The following is a 20,184-nucleotide window of genomic DNA, read 5'->3' as shown; positions in this document are numbered from 1 at the left end:
CATTTATTAAGGGCCTACTATTTTCCAGGCACTGTTCCAAGCTCTAGAAAGCCCCATGAGAAAAAGAGACAATTTCTGTCATCAATGAGCTCATAATGTAATGGGAAAAGTCATTACACAAAAAGAACCTAAAAAATGAGAAGTGATGACTATCAAAACCCAAGCCAGTCTTGTTGGTGATGAGATACTAGAATTTTATTTATTATGGTTTGAATCCTATAAACCTAAATCTTTTAAAACAAGAACTGATGGATAACCTAGAAAAGGTCAGATACTAATGTTCCCGAGTTTTAGCTAGATAGAAGCAAAGAAATCAGAGAAGTGGTTTCCAATGGGTTGATCTTCTTTGCATCATTTTAAAAAAACAACAACAAAAAACAACCCTTGTCTTTTGACTTGGAACCAATACTGAGAATTTGTTCCAAGGCAGAAGAGTGGTTAACAGTAGACAATTGAAGTTCAAGTGCTTTACCCAGGGCCACACAGCTAGAAAGATTTAAACCCAGAACTTCCCATCTCCAGGCCTGGCTTTCTATCCACTGAGCCCCATAAGGATTACATTTTGGAGTAAAATTTTTGAAGAGGGTCCAACTGTAACTAAGATAAAAACCCAGAAAATCATGAATCAGAATCAACTATTTTGTTGACTAATATTAAAACTCAAATTTACATAATGCTTTATGGTTTACAAATTTCCTCACAACAGCTTTAAGAATTAGTACTTTTCTAGCTAAATTCTTATCTCCATTTTACTGGTAAGGAAATATTTTCAGAGGGATTCATAGTAATCAACTGAGTATTTGAATTAAGTAAATTTGAGCCACATTTTCTTCACTTTGGATCACTTTAAAGTAGAAAACTTTGAAAAGCAGCTAAGAATTTTGTAAATAGTAATAAAAATTTAGTTTCATTATCATTTAAGCATGAATGTATCTTTATACCAATTTTACTCACCTGTAAAATGGAGCAGATAATTTCACCTACCTTGAAGGGTTGTTTTTAAGGATCAAATGAGATATTTGTAAAACACTTATCATAGTGCCTGGCACATAGTAAGTACTACATGAATACTTAACTTATTCCCTCACTCTCTTATACAAATAAACTAAAGTGGTTAAATTCCATATAGTAAAAAACTTTTGAGGACACATTGTGTTTCTAGAACTATGCCAGCAATACATAATTGTATCTGTAATGAATAACTAAATTTAGTCAGATAACCAGATTTTCATGTATATAATAGAAAACTATAAGCCTGGAAACTGATCTACTTTTCAAATAATTTCATTGCCAGCATGAGTTTGTTCTTGTGTGTTTCTAACAACTTTATAGTCAGGGATAGCTTTTAGCTCCCAGGAAAAATGCTCTGTTTAACATATGTTACAGTTAAGTCCAGGGGACTGTTAAGTTAGCTGCTTATTTCCTAACACAGGAAAATGATGATAACGTTTCATCTTTCCCAACCTGCTAAATTAAGAGTCAGTATGTTTTGGGACTTAAGTTATATTTAAGACCAAAAAAATAAAACATCTAAAAATTTCCCTCAAAGTACAGTAGATAATTACCTCTTCATTTTAATATAAGTGGGTGCCTAGTATTAAAAATGCCCCCCCAAAAAGTGGTGTATAGAAACAGATGAACAGTGACAGTTTGAATATGATTACATAATTGATATTTCAAATCAGAAGAAGTAAAAGGACAGAAATGCCAGAAATTAGTTTCTAAAACAAAAGTCTCTTTTGGAAAAAAATTCAAAAGTGAATGGATGGGATATTCCTAAGGAAAAAGGAATTTGGGGAGTCAATTAATAAACATTGTAAGATGTTTATTGTGAAATGAAAAAAATCTTCCAATTGGCAGCTTAAAAAGAAGAGATGATGTACCTAAATACATAAAAGAAACAGCTAGAAAATAGGTCAACAAGACTAAAATGAATCAAATGATTACTCAGGGGAAGTTTCTAATCTCTTTTGACAAATGAAAGAAAAGGCAAAAGTACATGTTTACAAAAATGACTTCTGTATCATAGCATCAACTAAAATAAAGCCTTTAGCTTCAAAGAATTTAATAACAATAATAATAGCACTAATAGGCCTAAGAGTATCAAATAGCTGGCTAAAAATAAAAAAGAATTGAAGATTTCAGAGATAACAATATTAGTATAATGGTGGTACAGGGAGTGAAACAGTAGAGAATGAAGAGAGGACAATATGACAGACAGTGCAGCAAACAAGCCACTCCAGTATCTAGTGTACAAAACAAAAGTTTCTACATTTCAGTCAAAATCATTCATCGATTATTGAGAATAACCAGTGTGGTTACTAGGACCACACAGAGAAACATTATCAATTAAAAACAAAGGTACTTTCCTGTCTATAAGGCCACCCCTAGAAGGAGAACGTACAAGATAAATGTCCAAGATTTGAAGGAGAGAAGACAAGGGGGAAGAGTTTAAAAGACAGAGACTAAATAAGGCCGAATTAACTGACCCATGAGGAATTAAAAACAAAGAAAGCAAGCTGGAGGGAGCAGTGAAAATGCAGTATCTCCATTAGCAGGAAGAGCATAAGTAATAGGGAAGAGATTTAATTAAAAAACATTTCTTTAATATGTGCAGGGTATTGTGCTGGGCACTGGAGGAGATGCAAAGTTTGGATGATGAGACACCCTCAGACAGCTTACATTGTGATAAGAGAGATAATGTACACACAAATAATCATAATATATAGTATTATATGACAATTGTATTATAGAGATATGAAACAAAATATTATTATGTCTCAGAGGAAAGAAGCATTCACTGTCAATTAACATGGACATTGGGAAGCTTCCTGTAATGGACAGGATGGGAACAGTATTCAGAAGATGGGTAGGAAGTCTAAGGGAAAGAGGGGGAGAAAAGATAATATTCCAGACAAAAGGCAGGGTGTGAACAAAAGCACAAATATAACAATGGGCAGAACATTCCCTAGGGATGGAGTACCATATTTGCTAGAGCATGGAATGTACAGAGCAGGAAAAAAGGAGAAAAAAAATGGCTGTGTACAACTGGATTGAGAAAGCCTTGAATGCCTGACAAAGAAACCCAAAATTTACTCATCAAGAAGTACAGAACTCTTGAAGATTTTAGAGCAAAAAAGTAACATGAAGATGATTAATGTGGCGAAGGAAGGAATTCACCATTATGAAATCAAGAGTGGGGAGAAGGAGACAAGATAGAAGGGGTTGATTTGTTTTATTTGATGTTATTACTTAAAGGGAGGGTTCTAATGGAAAGTTGGGGAATATATTTGAGAACTGACAAATATCTTTTGAAAATTGAGCACCAAGATCTTTAAAAAGGAAAAAGAAAAAATAAAAGGCAGAATGAATGAGCTTGTATTGAACATGAAAGATCAGAAATAACCAGGGGCTGACTGGTGATGAATACTAAGAACAAAAAAAGGGTCATTTAAAAGTTATATTCAGGGCAAGGGGGTCAAAAAACTGATAGGACCACAGTTCCATGTTGGAATGGAGTACTGACAATGCATTACTGGTAGAAAGAAGTCAGGATTACTAAGCTTGTATTTTGTTTTGTTTTTCCCTGCTGAGGAGAACAATTTTTGTATTGGAGAGCTAGGGTGAAAACTGATAAAAATGAAGCAGAGATTCAAGAGAAAAATGAGGAAAAGGTAAGAGCTACCATGTTACCCTCAAAGAATTTGAAGTCAAGGAGCTCAAATGAAAACATCTTAAGCTACTAAAAGAACTGACAGGTAACAATTGCTGAGTGACTGCCAGTGATCATTGAAAGATTGTGAAAGAGAAAGAATGGTCATGGGACTGGAGAAAGACAATATCCTATTTTTTTACACAAAGAAATAGGTGTAATCTGCAAATTATAAGTCTATGGAACTGACCTTGATATTTGGCAAAATTCTAGAACCTAATATTCAAAAATTGGAATGTGAAAATTTAGGAAGTAAAGGAGTAAACACTAAGATCCATGTCTTCAAAAAGAATAGGTCATGGCTAACTAAACTTATTTACCATTTGTGTCATGTGGACAAGATGGAGAAATGCAGGGAAAGGTACAGTGACAGGGTTATGAGACAAGTAGGGTGAGAATGTACTTTTGAGAAACTACCTCGGAGTGCAGAACCAATGAAGAAGTAAAGGGAAAAGACAAGCCATAAGGTGACCAGTATTTTCAAGAAGTGGAAAAAGTGACTAAAAATGGTGATTTTAAAATCAATGATAAAAAGGAAGCTTTGCCAATAAGCAACATGATAGGGGCAGAAGCAAAAATAAAAACAAAAGTTGTTAAACTGTGAGTTTGGTATGCTCAAAGAGCACTAAAAAATTGACTTGACCTTTGATCCAGCCATACTGTTTCTGAGTTTGCACCCCAAAGAGATCAGAGGGAAAAAGACATGCACAAAAATATTTATAGCTGTGCTCTTTGTGGTAGCAAAAAACTGGAAAATGAGGGTATGCCCTTCAATTGGGGAATGACTGAACAAATTGTGGTATCTTTTGGTGATGGAATACTATTGTGCTCAAAGGAATAATAAACTGGAGGAATTGCATGTGAGCTAGAATGACCTCCAGGAATTGATGCAGAGTGAAAGGAGAAGAACCAGGAGAACATTGTACACAGAGACTGATACACTGGTAAAATAAAATGTAATGGACTTCTGTACTAGCAGCAATGCAATGCCCAGGACAATTCTGAGGGATTTATGGAAAAGATGCTACCCACATTCAGAGGAAGAACTACAAGAGGTGGAAACACAGAAGGAAAACAACTGCTTGAAAATATGAGTTGATGCGGACATAATTTGGGAAGTAAACTCTAAACAACCACCCTAGTACAACTATATGGAAATAGGTCTTGATTGATGACACATGAAGAAACCAGTGGAAATGTGCATCGGCTACAGGGGGTGGGGGATGGTGGGGAGAGAGTAAGAACATCAATCATGTAACCATGGAAAATTTTTTTCTAAAAATAAAATGAAGTAAAATAAAAACAGAAAAATGGGGGGGGGGGATAAATAAACAAACTGAGTTTGGAGCAGCAATGTGCCACAATGAATATAGCATTATCCCTGGAGTTAGGTGGAACTGATCAAATTTGGCCTCAGCCATTTACTAGCTGTGTGACCCTAAGCAAGCCACTTGCACATTGTTTGTCTCAGTTTCTTAATCTGTAAAATGTGCTAGCAAAGGAAATGACAAAAGTACTGCAGGATCTTTGTGAAGAAAACCCAAAATGGGGTCACAGAGAATTGGACACACTGAAAACAACTCAACAACAATGTGGTGAGTTGAAGGTAATGGAGTCAAGGGTAGTAGTAGTGAGGGTTACAAAAGAAACCTGGGTTTTTTAGAAGGATCAAGAGAACACATTTTTCCTGTTCAGAAAGATTTTTAAGACAGTTAGTGACCAGGTGACAGTCTTAGCTCAGAGGGGTTTTGTTGCCAAGGTAAAGAGTGGAGTAAGTTCAGGATCCTAGTATTATTAATCTCATTAAAGGTGCTAACATAAAGAATGAGGAGTTATTCCTTCTACTCTCTCTCTCACATAGACATTCAACCTACCAGATACTAAAGATTCAATATCGTATTATATCTCAAATTAGTACTCACTCTTCTATCCCCATTTTTACCAGTCTACTACAAGACTGCACAGACACCCTTCAGAGCTACTAGAATAGCATCCTTCTCACTTCTAGAGTGTCTTCTATGACACATCTCTGCCCTTCACATGTTTCTTTTTGGCTGCAGGATAAAAAGTCTATTGTTCAAGGCACTTCACAGTCTAGTACTATCCAACTCTTTCAAACTTTTCTCTCATTATTCCTATCCACATTTATTCAATACTCCTAACTATTTGTGATGACTGTTATCTGTTCTCATGTTCTCTTGCCCCAAAGCTTTTGTTTACAGTATTTTCTAAGCATGAAATGGACTTTTCTCCTTACTATCACACTTGAACTTCACATCAACCTTTAAAATCTACCTTAAGTATGAGTCTTTCAGGGGGCAGCTGGGTGGGCTCAGTGGATTGAAAGATGGGAGGTCCTGGGTTCAAATCTGTCCTCAGATACTTCCTAGCTTGCAACCCTGGCCAACCCACTTAACCCCTATTGCCTAGCCCTTATCATTCTTCTGCCTTAGAACCAATACACAGTATTAATTCTAAGATGGAAGGTAAGGGTTTTTTTGTTTGTTTGTTTGTTTGTTTGTTTTAAGTATGAATCTTTTCCTAAAGATTTAAGATGTCTAGGGGGCAGCTGGGTAGCTCAGTGGATTGAGAGTCAGACCTAGAGACAGGAGGTCCTAGGTTCAAATCTGGCCTAAGACACTTCCTAGCTGTGTGACCTTGGGCAACTCACTTGACCCCCACTGCCCACCCTAACCAATCTTCCACCTATGAGCCAATACACAGAAGTTAAGGGTTTAAAAAAAATGATTTAAGATGTCTGGCCAGAGGGTCAGAAATTCATATATTTAAAAATAAAAAAACCTTTAACTTTCCTGTGTTAACATACCTAGGAAAAATTATCATTGTCATACATCTTTAAATGATATCAACTCTTAAGAACCATATAGTATCTGTAGTATATATTGTATATAATAAATGCTCACTGCAAATAAACATAAGTAAAAATATAATGAGGAAGCTAGGTGGTACAGTGAATGGTGTCAGACTTGAAGTCAGGAAGACTCTTCTTCCTGAGATCAAAGCTGGCCTCAGACACTTGTTAGATGAACCTGGGCAAATAATTTAACCTTGTTAGCCTCAGCTTCCTCATCTGTAAAATGAGCTGAAGAAGAAAATGGCAGCAAACCACTCCAGTTTCCTTGCCAAGAAAATCCCAGATGGGATCATGAAGAGTTGGACAAGATTAAAAAATCTGAACACACCCTTACCACTCTTCCACCAAGGAGCCAATACACAGAAGTTACGGGTTTAAAAAAAAAATCTGAACAATAAAAACAACAAAAATATAATCGAATTTGCAAGCATAAACAATGATTTAGTATACCTATATCTTTAATTGTTATAATGTTGTATTTTGCTGCCTATTGATTCTATATGTATATATATTTATTTGCATATCTGCCTTAGATTTCAAGAGCAGGTCACAGTTTGTAGAGAACTAAAAAGTCCCTCAATAAAAGGTGGCAAAAATAACCTTGTAGGTACAAGGAAAGGTAGACAGACAAGGCGGAAGTAATTCAAAGCACTTAAGAGAAGCCAGCAGGTTTTCAGGGATCAAAAGACTGCAGTATCTCTTGCCTAATGGCATGTGACTAAGGTGAGTTAGTATCCTCTTCTTGCATTACTTATTATTGATAAGTGCAAAATTATTTTTGGATAGTGCTGACACTGCTAATTTTTCCATTCAGATTCACATGATCATTTACTTTTGTGGCATATGAGAAGATATGTATTACTAACATAATTAAAAGCCATTTATTTTGGTAAAACTACACCACACAACATTTAACAAAGTTAATTTGTTGACATCATGAAGTTCATTATGGTTAATCCTTTAGCTACTCTATGCCTTATGCCTATCAACATGTCTTGTATTTTCAGATTGTAATTTACCTTATCTTTAATTTTGTCAGCTCTGGCATCCAAAAGCTGATTTTTACTTTGATCCTGATTACATTTGCGACTTCCTCCTCCTGAAGTCATAGCTTTCGTTTGTCCAGTTGAACTTGAAGCTGTAGCGGATAATACAGACGTACCAATGCCAGACACAGGTGATGTACTATTTCCATTTACTGACCCATTTACACCTTGAAGAAAAAAATAAGTATCACAAAAAACAATTATGTATATATTTTTTTCCTTTTGAAAAGTTAGACCATAAAGTCTTTCACTATTAAAAAGGAAAAAATTCATCACAAAAAAATTTAAGCCCTAAGAAAATCTACATATAAAGCTAACAATTATTTCAGAAATGTCAACAAGTAAATAGACAAATTCAGTCCTCTGAGATGCTACTGATATTACAAGTTGAGAACTGAGAAAAGGACTTTGTAAACCCTAATCAAAACTCTCAAAGGGAGGCTAAATGTTTCCATTGGAGAACATGTGGCTTCCCTATTTTGACCCAGATCTATGATTTGACTAAAGTTCCAGTGAGAAAACTCCTCTTCTAAATGAGCTTGGGTCTACTATTTATAATTTAAGGAGAGTTTCTTAGGGGTATTGAAAGATTTAATAACTTGCTTCTAATTCTATTGACTCTGTTGATTCTAATGACTTGACAGAGGCAAGTATGGGTCAGAGACAGAACTTGAACTCAATTCTTCCTGATGCTGGCTTTCCATCCACAACATATCATGTTGTCTGTTCATGACTTGACTTAACACAAAATAAATATTGACATGGATGTAGAAAAATAAACTTCTGGCATAAAAAGTACATTTAAAATGATATTACAAAGAGCCGTTCTATAAACTTGTTGAATGTTCTTTCCTGCCTACTCTCAGGTCTGGCTCTTGAGTGAATCTTAATTACAACAAGATTGAAAAGAGATAGATTATTTAATATGATAGGCATGGTGCATCATACTTCATTAGGCTGCCCACCCAAGGAATTGTATTTATTTTTAAAGTGAACATTATTAGATACTTAGTCATAAAAAGCATGATTTTTATTCTTTAAACTAAAGAAATTAAACCTCATCTAAGTTTAAGTACAATAGTTATACACAACATAAAAGATATACTTTAGAACTAAATAGCATATGTGAGATTAAATTAAAAAACAAAGTAACTTTTTGGGGAGACAGTGTGTGTCTGGGCACATACTCTACACACACAACAATGCTTGAGAATAAAATTCATAGACACTTGTTGCAAATAGCTATCACAGGAAAAAGTCTAATATATTCTTTTAACATTTTGTATTGTTACCTTTTTCTAGACCACCTCGATTATTCTTTCCCGTGTTCCTTGAATGGAATGAAGATGAATCATGATTCTGAGCTGAAGAAGCAAACAGTGGTGGAATCCCCAGGAGTGGTGAAAAGAAGGTTGCCCCTGATCGAGCATGAACATCTGCTGTTCTCCACCATTCTGCACCTCAAATAAACAAACATGTGTATTATCTCTGCAATTAATTTCACACCAGTACAACATCTAAAAAAAAAGAAAGACATTTTAAAATGCATTTTCAAAACACAATCATTGTATTGAGCTCTGCCTCTTTTAGTTCTGACAAACTTATTAACTGGAAAATAAATAGAACATGAAACAGACCAGGTGATCATACATTGTGCTTTTGTACGCAACTTGTATTCATCTGAGTTTTGACAACATCATATCAAGTCCTTCATGTATATCAGCAGCTTCTCAGAGAATGAGAATTTAAGGAGTACTTGTGATTTTAAAAAGAACACGAAAATCCTGAAATATATAGTAATTATTTTATTCTCCAGTGACTTTTCAAATAAATAAAAAGATCAAAATATTTGGTGCTATATTTGCCTTTTACTTGAAAATGGTCAGATTCATAATAAACACAAAGAAATTCACTAAGTTATACAGAATGTGAACTGGAACCATTATAGTTCAAATGGTACAAAAAACACTGGTAGAAACAACCATTAATTATGTCTTCTTGAAATCCATTTTTGAATGCAAACATTTTAAAATAATATATACACATTGTATACATGTATGTACATGTACACACCCACACCCACCCACACACATAGCCCAAAGAAGCCTTTGAATATAATTGTAAAGGAATGGCACTGTTCAAGGAAATTTTCTTAAATTACGTAACCTTAATACTGCCTGAAAATTATGAGTATCTCCTTAAAAGCTAACAAGAAAAGTCTGAATTTACTACTTCATCGTCTAACAAATATTTGAAACAAGTTACTGTCTATCAAACTAAAATGTTGAAATCAATAGTCAAACAGCTAGAACTTAACTCTTTAAATACCACTTCCTCTTGAAAGATCTGCCAAGACTTTGGACGAAAGACAAGTTTTTTTTAAAACTATATTTTCAGAGTGGTGACTAAAGTAGTTTCGTTGCTCAAGGCTCTTTAGAAAAAAAAAAGAAACAATACTAATGAGGAAGAAAAACAGGACTTTTAGGAAAAGATCAATGTGTATGCACAGAAAACTCACAAAACAACAGATTTTTTTAATGCAGTGTACAGAAGATAGAAGGGCAGGTAATAGAATTATGAAATAGAAGTATGGCAATAGTAATGTAAGAAAGGTGTCGGGAATGCTAAAAGCTCCAAATGGGCTGAAGCAAGCAAAGGAAATTAATACTAACACAGAGGGTTGTTTTTTTTTAAGTCATGAGAAGAAGAAGAATATCAAAGAAGGAATAGATTGCTGCTTTAGGTATGTAAGAGGAGGATAATTGATGGCACTCTTGTTCTACTTCCATTTTCTCTGCCAAGGATAATGTTTTTTGAAAAACAAAACAAAAATGGCTATTGGATCAGATACCCACAAGAAGTAAAAAAGACTCTAGCTGAGCTTAATGAATTCAAATCCTCTGTCCCAAGTGAATTACATCCTTGTGTGTTGAAAGAATTGGTGAATGTGATTGTTAAGCCATTGCCAGTGATATTTGAAAGACATTGAAGAAAAGAAGTGCTGTTGGGTTGATTTCTAAAATAAAGGAAGAAAATGGAATCAGTGAACTATAGGCCAGTGAGCCTGACTTCTACTCTTAAAATATATTATTAACAAATGGTTAGTGAACAGTTAAGTTATGATTACAAAGCACCAGCATGATTAAAATTAGGTCATGCCATACTTAGTAACTTTACTTCCCTTTTTGGCGTGTGTTGCTGATGTGTACACCTTCATACCTTTTTGGGGAGGCAAGAGTTACTACGCACACTGGCAGATTAGAATACCATAAATACCTAGGATTTTAGCAGAGCTATCCCATACTATTCTTGTTGAAAAAAATATGACTCAGACAACACAATGTGATGGGAACCAGAACTGGCCAGAATCAAAGATTAGTCATGAATGGCTCAATGTCAAGTCGGAAGTATGCCCTATGGATCTGTGATTGCTTCTGGGCTGCTTGATATTTTTATCAATGACTAAATAAGGAGAGAATGGTATATCTTTATCAAATTTTGAGGTGACACAAAGATGGAGGAAAAAGCTAATATACTGGGTAACAGAGTTAGTATCCAAACATCCTGATAGATTAAATATTAGGGTTGAATCTAATAAAATGGAATTTAATGGGGATAACTGTAAATTGTATTTGGATTAAAACACATTAGCACCAGACAGATTAGATATGGCTAGAAAGCAGTTTAGTTGAACAAGATTCGAGGTTTAAATGGACAGTAGATTCACTAAGACAACAGTGCAATCCACGGGGTAGTGAAAAAAGTTAATATGCTCTTGGATGGATATAAAGTAGCCTTCCCTTCCAGGAGTAAGGAATTGCTAGTCCCAAAGTACTCACCCTTGTGTGCAGACCACTTCAAGAATTTTAAGTTTACTCCTGGACTCTACAGTTTAGGAGGGACACTGATATAGGAAAAGAAAACTGAGACAAAAGACAATCAAAATGGCATATGTAGATTGGTGAAAGGAATGGGGTGAATTAGCCCAAGGAAGAAATTCTGAAGAATATGATAATGTCCCTTTAGTATTTAAAAAACTATCACACAAAAGAAGGATATAGACTTATTTTGTTCATCTATAGATGGTAAATATATAGCAGTAATGAGAAGTCAAAACATGTAAATTCATGCCTGATGCAAGGAAAAAAATTCCCAATGTTGAGAACTATCCAAAAGTAAAATGAGGATGACTCAGAAAGTAGAGTCCTTCCCTCTTGGAGGTAAAGGTCTTTCAGGCAGAGACTAGATATAAAATAACATGGATTTGTCAGGTGTCCCATAGTGGCAACTTGTTTTTCAAGTGTTCCTTAGAACTTAGTGAAATTCTATTGTTCTGTGATTAAAGTTTGAAAATAATAGTAATCAGCTGAGTTTCTTTCCAAAACCACCTTGAAAAAAAATTTCTCCTTATTTGGTTTGTTGGTTAATATTAGAAGCAAAATCTTTTTTATCAGTAAAGTATGGAAACTACTAAAGGACATAATGTTTAAGAAACATATCATTGAAATATATAGTATGTTTTAATAATTTTTTTGTTGAATATTCTAGGCCTAGAATAGTCCTATGATAGAACAATTAAAAAGAGACCAAAATTGTGTTTTTTTTAATGAAAGAATCAGATGCTTTTATAAAAGATAAATTATTAACTACAAGTACCACTTTGACTTTTTCATAAGCCTGAATTTAGTATAATTTACACACAAACACACACACACACACACACACACACACACACACATAATAGGAAAGCTTCCCTATTTAAATGAGGCTAATATATCAGTAAATAGATATGGAAATTGAACTAAATATCTCTTTTTAAGGTATTAATAACACCTAGGTAGCTTAAGAGGATAGAGAGCCAGGCCTGGAGTCAGAAGGATACAGGTTCAAATCTAACCTCCAACACTTTCTATCTCTGTGACCTGGGGCAAGAAACCAATGGGTCTTTACCAGTTTTCTGCCTTGAAACTGATACTTGTATTGATTCTGAGACAGAAGGTAGGGGTTTAAAAAAAATAACCCTGTCTAATTGAGTTAAGACTGTTCAGAATTAAAGGGAAAATGTTATGTTATGTAAATGAAATTCAGATTGGTACCTGGAATGATTGGGGCTGCTATTCTTTATTTTGATAATTAGAAACATCTAAGACTTTATCAGTACAATTATTCTATTCACTGATCAAAATTTCAAGCTCTGTTTCATATGCATTCTTTACAATTCTGGTCCATAAACCCTTCACAGAAATTCTCTGTAAAATGCTCAAGTCCTTCCTTTAGTTACTTTGATCTCCCCAGTGGTGAACAAAACAGAACAATAAGATGAGAGATTTAGAGCTGGAAGACTACCATCGCATCCAACCCCTCATATTATAAATGGGGGAGAAAAATGAAGCTTTTAGAGACATTTAATGATTTTCCCATGGTCCATAGATAGCAATTCCAGATCTGGATGGAATTTAATAGAGATAAATGTATTTTGAATTTGAATTTGAATTTGTGTTCTCTAAACTCCAAATCCAGTGTACTACCTTCTTGGATTGTTTCTATAGAGTCTGTTATTTTCACTACCCAAGATAATTGGCTGATCTCTCTTCAGTTTTTTATGTTAGCACACATGAACATGTCATTCATTGTAACATTCATACAATCTAGTTATGCCTACCATACATCTTTTGCATTGTCTCTTGGGTTACTTATAATTTTGATTCTTCTCTAGTTGTGTTATTGAAGGATTTTCAATGACATTGCATTACTACAATACTGGTGTTAAATGGAAAGACTTTTGCAGTGATGGACAGTTTGAGATCAATGGGAAAAGAGCACAATTTCCCAAATGTGATTCATCCAGATCCCTGCTTCCTACTCAATTGTGAGCCAGCTCATTATTCATCTGCAGTGTCTGCCAGTAATATATAAATAGAAGACTAGGTAGACAGACGACTGTGACTCAATGCTCTCCTAACTTCATGACACAGTGCATTTTGAATGCACTTTCCTCCCTACTGTGGATGATTAGAAATCTCTTACATTGTTGCGTAGTACAGTGAGGAAGCTTTGTGTTCTGGAGCCCAAAGCAACCAATACAAAGTCATCTGAGAATAGAAGTATTTGAAGAACACTTCTGTAATCTCTTTTTTGTTTAGATTCAATGGAGGACACCTGTGACACAAGTGAACCATTTAGATGGACATATATCAATTTTACATCTCAATTTTATATCCGTATTTAAGGGATTATGGGTTAATTTTTTCTTTGTTCTAAGAGTCTTGAATAATTTTGACATATATATAAGACAAACCTCATTTTAGGAGAAATTTCAGAGATTTTATTTTCTTTATATTTTTTAGGCAGGCATATAACCATAAACATATGGTCATCGATAGAAAATATATTGCTTCTCTCTTAATGTTTTCATCATAGATGCCCATGCTGTGGGTATAGAATGATTTCACGAAATATATCAAGATGAGAAAGTAGACATATGAGTTCCGGTTGTTTTAAAGCCACACAGTATTTTTGATATGTTTACAAACTGGAAATTGAATAATATACTTCTTAGAAATACTAATTTCTCATCAGGTGTTTTGAATCTAATTTTAGTAACTGTTGCTGACTTTTCAGTTTTGTTGTTTTGTTTATTCTTGGTAAAAGTATTACCCATTATTTTCTCTATTATTTTGGCATTTTCCTTTCATTTACAATATTCTCAATACTAATCCATGCCTGTCATTACCATAATGACACCTCTAGAACAGGTTCCTTTTCTATTCAGTCAAGTTTCCTTGTATCTTCTAACAATTTTCTTTAGTACAAAGATAGGGGAGTACAAATGTGCAACTATGGTTGTCCACGCGAAGAAGAGAATGAAAAATTATGGATCTTTCCCATTTTCTGTCTTCTTATAATCTTCCTGGTTTTAGCTATAAAGCCGTCTAGCTAGATCTCATAACATATTCGGAGTAGGCTCATCTTTTCAAACTGCTTTTGGCTATTTTCTGAGATATTGTTCACAGTCCTTTTACATTCCTCTTTAAAATGTAAAGCAAATGAGATTACATTCTAAATCTAGTGTTACTCTGTGTGGCTTCCATTTCTCCTGGGTTATCCAGATTAGGTATCTCGTGGCTGAGGTCATTTTAGAGATCTTTTGAAGTCGATGTGGCACATTTTATCATTTAACTTTCCACATGATATAGGGTTGAATAAATATTGTAGTTTCTGTTCCTTTCTCATTTCTGGGAGGCAAGAGCTTTTTTTAAAAAATAAATTATAATGGACTGTGAATTATGTATTGAAAATTGGGCTCAAAACAGCTTAAAAGGAAAAATTAACTTCACAGAAATACAGAATTGGGTACAAAGCATAAAAGACCACTCTAGAAATTTAAAAAATATATGTCATCATCACCACCAATACTTTGGTCATGACTCTGCCATTGATTTTGGAATTTCAAGTAGGACTCAAATGAAGAATCTTAAAAAAGAAAACTTGGTATGTCAAAATGTTGGTATTGCATTATGCAAGGAAGACATAAGTGAAAACAAAGAAAAGATATATATGTCCAATATTCTGAATTGAACTGACATCACTTGATGGTGAAATTTATTTTACCTGATAGCAAAGTCTTCAAAATCCAACCCACACTAACACTCAAGTTTTAAGAAGTTTTTAAGTTAAAAAAACCCCAACTATATAGAATCCCTTTAAAATTCCCAAGTTATGTATCACATGAAATATGTTCAGTTATTTAGTTGGCATTTTCTCATCAAATTTCAGAAGCAGAAGGACTTTCAACCAATCAAAAAAAATCTACTAATAAAGTAATGACTGCTATAAATAAAAATTGCTAAGAGATTTGAAACTATATGGATGGGATCAGTATAACTTTATTGTTAACTTAGGTAGTAAAAAAGCCATTTGATTCAAATAATAATTCTGAAAATTCAGATTATAATCTATTCCTTTTAGCCATGAAGCAGGAGCTTCTGAAAAAACAAATCTTGAGTTAAGACCCAAAGAAATAAAAGAAATCAGCATTTAATAAAATAACTCCTAATCATCTGTAGCTTGTGGTTCTTCCTCCCAGAAAACACCATTGGGTTGCCCTTGCCAAAAAAAACCCAGTCAAAGTCAGTAAAAGGGAGTCTGATGCTAGAAAAAAGTCCACTTAAAAATTAACTGTTTCTGTTTAAACTTCCTTAAAATTTCTTGTGTGTACCTTGACTGTAAGTTAAAATTTTTTTCTAAAGTTCGGTATTTTGTCTAACTTCTCACATCAACTCAATTTTATTTATTTTAAAATAGCTATAACAACAGATCTTTAATTTAATATAGTAAAAAATAACAGTCGATTTGGTAAAAGAAATATTCTGGAAAGTTCTCAAAATTATGTTCAAGAAATTGGGTAAGAATCAAATGGCAAGGAGAATCTTATGATGGATATGATAAGCTAATTTTACAAGAAAGGAAGAAGGATTTTAATAGTAGTACAGAGAGGATACTAAGGTCTGGAAATGCTGTCATGCCCAAAAGGAAAACTTAGCTATTTACTGAAAAGACAAATTTAAGATTTCAAGATTTAAGATTACTACTACTACTACTACTACTACTACTACTACTACTACTACTACTACTACTACTACTACTACTACTACTACTACTACTACTACTAGTGTCATTATCTATTTACCTTGATTATTTTTCCGAATGGTCTTATAAAACAATGTTATTTTATTGGCAGATTTTAATTTTTACTCATTCTAACTTTCTAAAATAATTTTAAATGCCAGATTCTAAAATTTCATTTTCTGAAGTGAAACAAAATAATTCATCATAGAACAGAAAATACATTTCAACCCTCCATCCTTTATGCTTGTTTTGAGAGATGCTTCTTTCCTAAAATTAAAAGTTGAGAGTTTACAAATTATCCATATGAGAAGGAACAAATATTGATAAAGAAGCTAGAATAAAATTCAGACATTCATGTGCATACAAAATCCAACTCATACCTAGTAAAAAATTTTTTATTAAATCATAGAAGCATAGAAAAAGAATGGGAAAGAAACTCAGAAGTCTAATCTCATTCGGCCAATGAGGAAATCAAGGCCCTGGGAGGTTATGTTGTAATTAGAACAACATGTTTTGGATTTGAAAGGATAAAAAAAGAAAAGCAAAAGCAAATTACAAGAAATAACAGCTCTCTGAACTGGGATAATAAGGTATTCCTGCAATGAAATTTTGTTAAGCATTCTGCAATAGTACTGATGCAAGCAAAACAGGTGAAGAGAGGAATAGATTCAATCAAGCCAATCTCAGAAAAATATAGTCAGAGCTATAGACATTTAGAGCTAGAATAGACCCAAGAGGCAAATAATCTTCTTTCTTAAGCATGAAAGAAATAAGTGCCCCAAAGAGAAAAATATATTCATTATGAGAATTGGGCTTTGGTTTCCAGCTAAAGTATTTAGAAAAATCCATATTTTTTAAAAATGGAGTATTTTAAAATGAAAAACAAAAAGCATACAATCTATGCAAGTTTGGCTTATTCCCAGTCTTTTCATACAATTGTGTATTTCTCTAATTTTAAGTACTTCAGGAGCCATTGAAAGGGCCTGTTCTCTGTTCCTACATGATAGACAGGAATCAGGCATATCCTATACAATGTTGATTGCCAGAAGACAGATATTTTTCCCCCAGTATACCGAGTGTTAGACTATTCTTTCTTTCTTTGTCTTTTTGATAAAAATAATTATTAATTAAATGCCTATGAGGACACTAGGACATTTCAATTGTTCCTTCCGTAGTTGAATACTCTGTAATAGATGTTTACCTGGAAAAGGTGCTAGTTGGGGATGTGCTGCTAAGGCTGTGGGGGTACCAAGTGTCCCCAAACCACCAAATTCTGAATGCCCTGAGCTGGCTGAATGTAGACCAAAGACTGGGTGGCTGACCATTGGGAAGGCACTCGACACTGTGGACAGGTTAAACGGTTGATCCCCAGCTGCTCTGAATAAATGTCCTGAGGGGGAAAAAAAAACACTTAAAATTGTACTATCAAAACAGATGTTGTTTATGTGTTTTCAACCCTCATGTTTGGATAAATTTTATGATTTAACTGTTTCCAAAGTATCGTTTACATTTTTCTATTGCATTTCAGTTATTAAAAGGCTAGAGAAAACAAAGTGTTTCTAAACACATGAAAGTATTCTAAAAATAATTAATAAAAATAGATGGTACAATTTTTTCCTTGTTTCTGGTATTTTGTTGAGACCTTAGAAGAGGCTTAATTTGGGGAAATAGTTCTTGCTAATTAAAATTCAATTGGCTGAATAAGTTCAAAACCTATTTTCTCATAATAAATTTACTCAAGTTTTAATGTAATTTTTGTCATAAAGAAAAAAATCATTATGGTCATTCAAAGGAATATAGATTGAGAATGGAATGCAGAGAGCCAAGCTTGAAAACACAGGCCATCAATTCATAACCCTGGAACCCACAGTCAAAGAGTCTCCAATTTCCTTGTGGTAGTTCAAGAGTCATAAGAGAATCTCAGTTCACCACATTGTATTTCTCAGCAGTAGAGAAAGGCTGAATGTAAAGAAGAAGTGAGGCAAGCCTAGTTTCCATCTTTAGAATGTGAAGGATACAACTTGCTTCTGATATATGGAGGAAAAGGGTAAAAATTCCCTAAAAGCCCTAGGAGTTATGAAGAGCTCTTCAAAGAAACAAGGATTCATTCTTGACACTGAAATTAGGATACCATATGTTAGAACCTGATACTCGGATTCTTTAGATCAGCAAATTCTTCTAATCCTTGTATAGTTTTAAGAATCATAGCATCATGAGATCAAAGAGATATCTCTTGAAGGGACCTTGAAGTCTAGTAGTCTAATCCCTTTTTCTTACAAAGGAGAAAACAGAGGCAAAGGAAGACTGAGCAATTTCCCCAAGGTAACAGGAAACAAACACCAAAAAAAGAATTTGAACTCGTCTTCCCATATAAGAACTAATGATTTTTCCACTATATCATGCTGATACAAATTATCAAATTAAATCAGCAAAACTAATCACGTGCTATAAGTACAAAGTATTATACAATTATAAAGGAGTATGTCATTATTAACATTTTAAGTTACTTAAGAATTAGCTTCTTTTAGCTTCACCTACCATCTACTTATTTTCATGATCAGGATGACAACCTGATGATTTAAAGAGAGATGAAGACTTTGTTCAGGAACATGGAAGGTATGGACTCTTCTAAGAGGTGTGTCTTTAAGCATCAGCAATTAGGAACATATTCATGGGCTTGGACATTGTGGATATATTGTTTATGATTTAGTTGGATCAGGATGTTATGAGTCACAGATAGTGATAAACTAAGATCTGGCTCAAACTGGATGTCAAGAGACAGTTGTTAAATTTTCAGTAATCATCAAATGCTACAAAATTAAGGCTTGACGTGTTGTTAAATTGTCTGGACTAAAAGTGATGGAGAAAATGTTAATTATGCATTTAAAATTTAAAAATGTGTCATGTATCCAGGGCTTTTTTTTTGGTGGAGAGTTGGTTGTTAAATATTCGTCAGCATAATATCTCTGGTCAAAGGTATCTTTTTGATCTGGACCTATAAATTGTCTCCCTACTTCCACTACAAAAAAATCCTGAAAGAGCTAAACAGACCAGAGAACAGCAGAACTAAATCAGACTTGGGAGAAGGCACCACCTCACTCCTCAGAAGCCATAAATCTGAAAGTTCTAGAACATAGCTTCAGGGGATCCTCAATGTATATATAGACTGGAAGACTCCCACAAGGCCCTGACATATAAACTGGAGAAAGACAATTTTGCCTTTACCTCTACTACTACCATTAGTTTTTCAGATGGTATAGGTCTCTTTCTAAAAGCAAATTTGAGGTTCGTTGACACTGAGGAAAGAAATCAACTGATATTGAAAAGGTAACTGGGTCAATTAGTATTAGGGAACTAATCACTGGCTTGATGGTATAGGGAGAGTACACAGGAATGGTGTGTGAAAATAGAACTAAAGGACATACTTCTAACACCCAAGGATTACTCCCATAGAATTCTGATGGGAGCAGTAGTTGTGTGATCTGGTGACTTGAATTACTAGTCATTGGGGGTTGGGAGAGTAAGTTCAGAACCTATATGTGAAAACTTTTCTTAAAGTTTCAAATATTAAACACACACAAAGTATATTTTTTACCATTAGAATTCTATATCAATGCTATTAAGAATTAATTTGTCTACTTATTTTCAAAATTTTGTAATCCCTCTAAATATACTCTTTCCCCTAAATAAGGTGTGTGCTGCTATTAACTGTTTTTTAATCTCCATATTAATAAAATATGCAGAACTTGAAAGAAAGTTTCTTGTCTGATTTCTTACTCCTTAAGGAATAGCCAAAAGGACTATCAAACTTGTAGTTTTTTTTAATTTACAAAAGATAAACCATTCATTTAGGTCATTCTTTCTCCCCTGGTAGAATTAATGAAGGTTTATCTATGGGAGAAGAGTAGCTAGTTCTTTTTATG

General features: G+C 34.0%; 1 protein-coding gene across 1 annotated transcript in view; it reads right to left on the bottom strand.

Annotated features, from left to right (window-relative positions):
- BAZ2B (bromodomain adjacent to zinc finger domain 2B) overlaps nucleotides 1–20,184 on the bottom strand; it is a 165,489-nt gene that overhangs the window by 119,789 nt on the left and 25,516 nt on the right. The window contains exons 2-3 of the mRNA XM_044669110.1: nucleotides 8,926–9,093; nucleotides 7,607–7,800 (exon numbers count right to left, since the gene is read on the bottom strand). Coding sequence (XP_044525045.1) covers nucleotides 7,607–7,800; nucleotides 8,926–9,093 — 362 coding nt within the window. The remainder of the gene's footprint in view (nucleotides 1–7,606; nucleotides 7,801–8,925; nucleotides 9,094–20,184) is intronic.

Source organism: Gracilinanus agilis, chromosome 3 (assembly GCF_016433145.1).
Source record: "Gracilinanus agilis isolate LMUSP501 chromosome 3, AgileGrace, whole genome shotgun sequence".
Taxonomy (NCBI): Eukaryota; Metazoa; Chordata; class Mammalia; order Didelphimorphia; family Didelphidae; genus Gracilinanus; species Gracilinanus agilis.
Note: the sequence above shows the minus strand (reverse complement) of the source record. Positions and strands in the feature narration are given on the sequence as shown.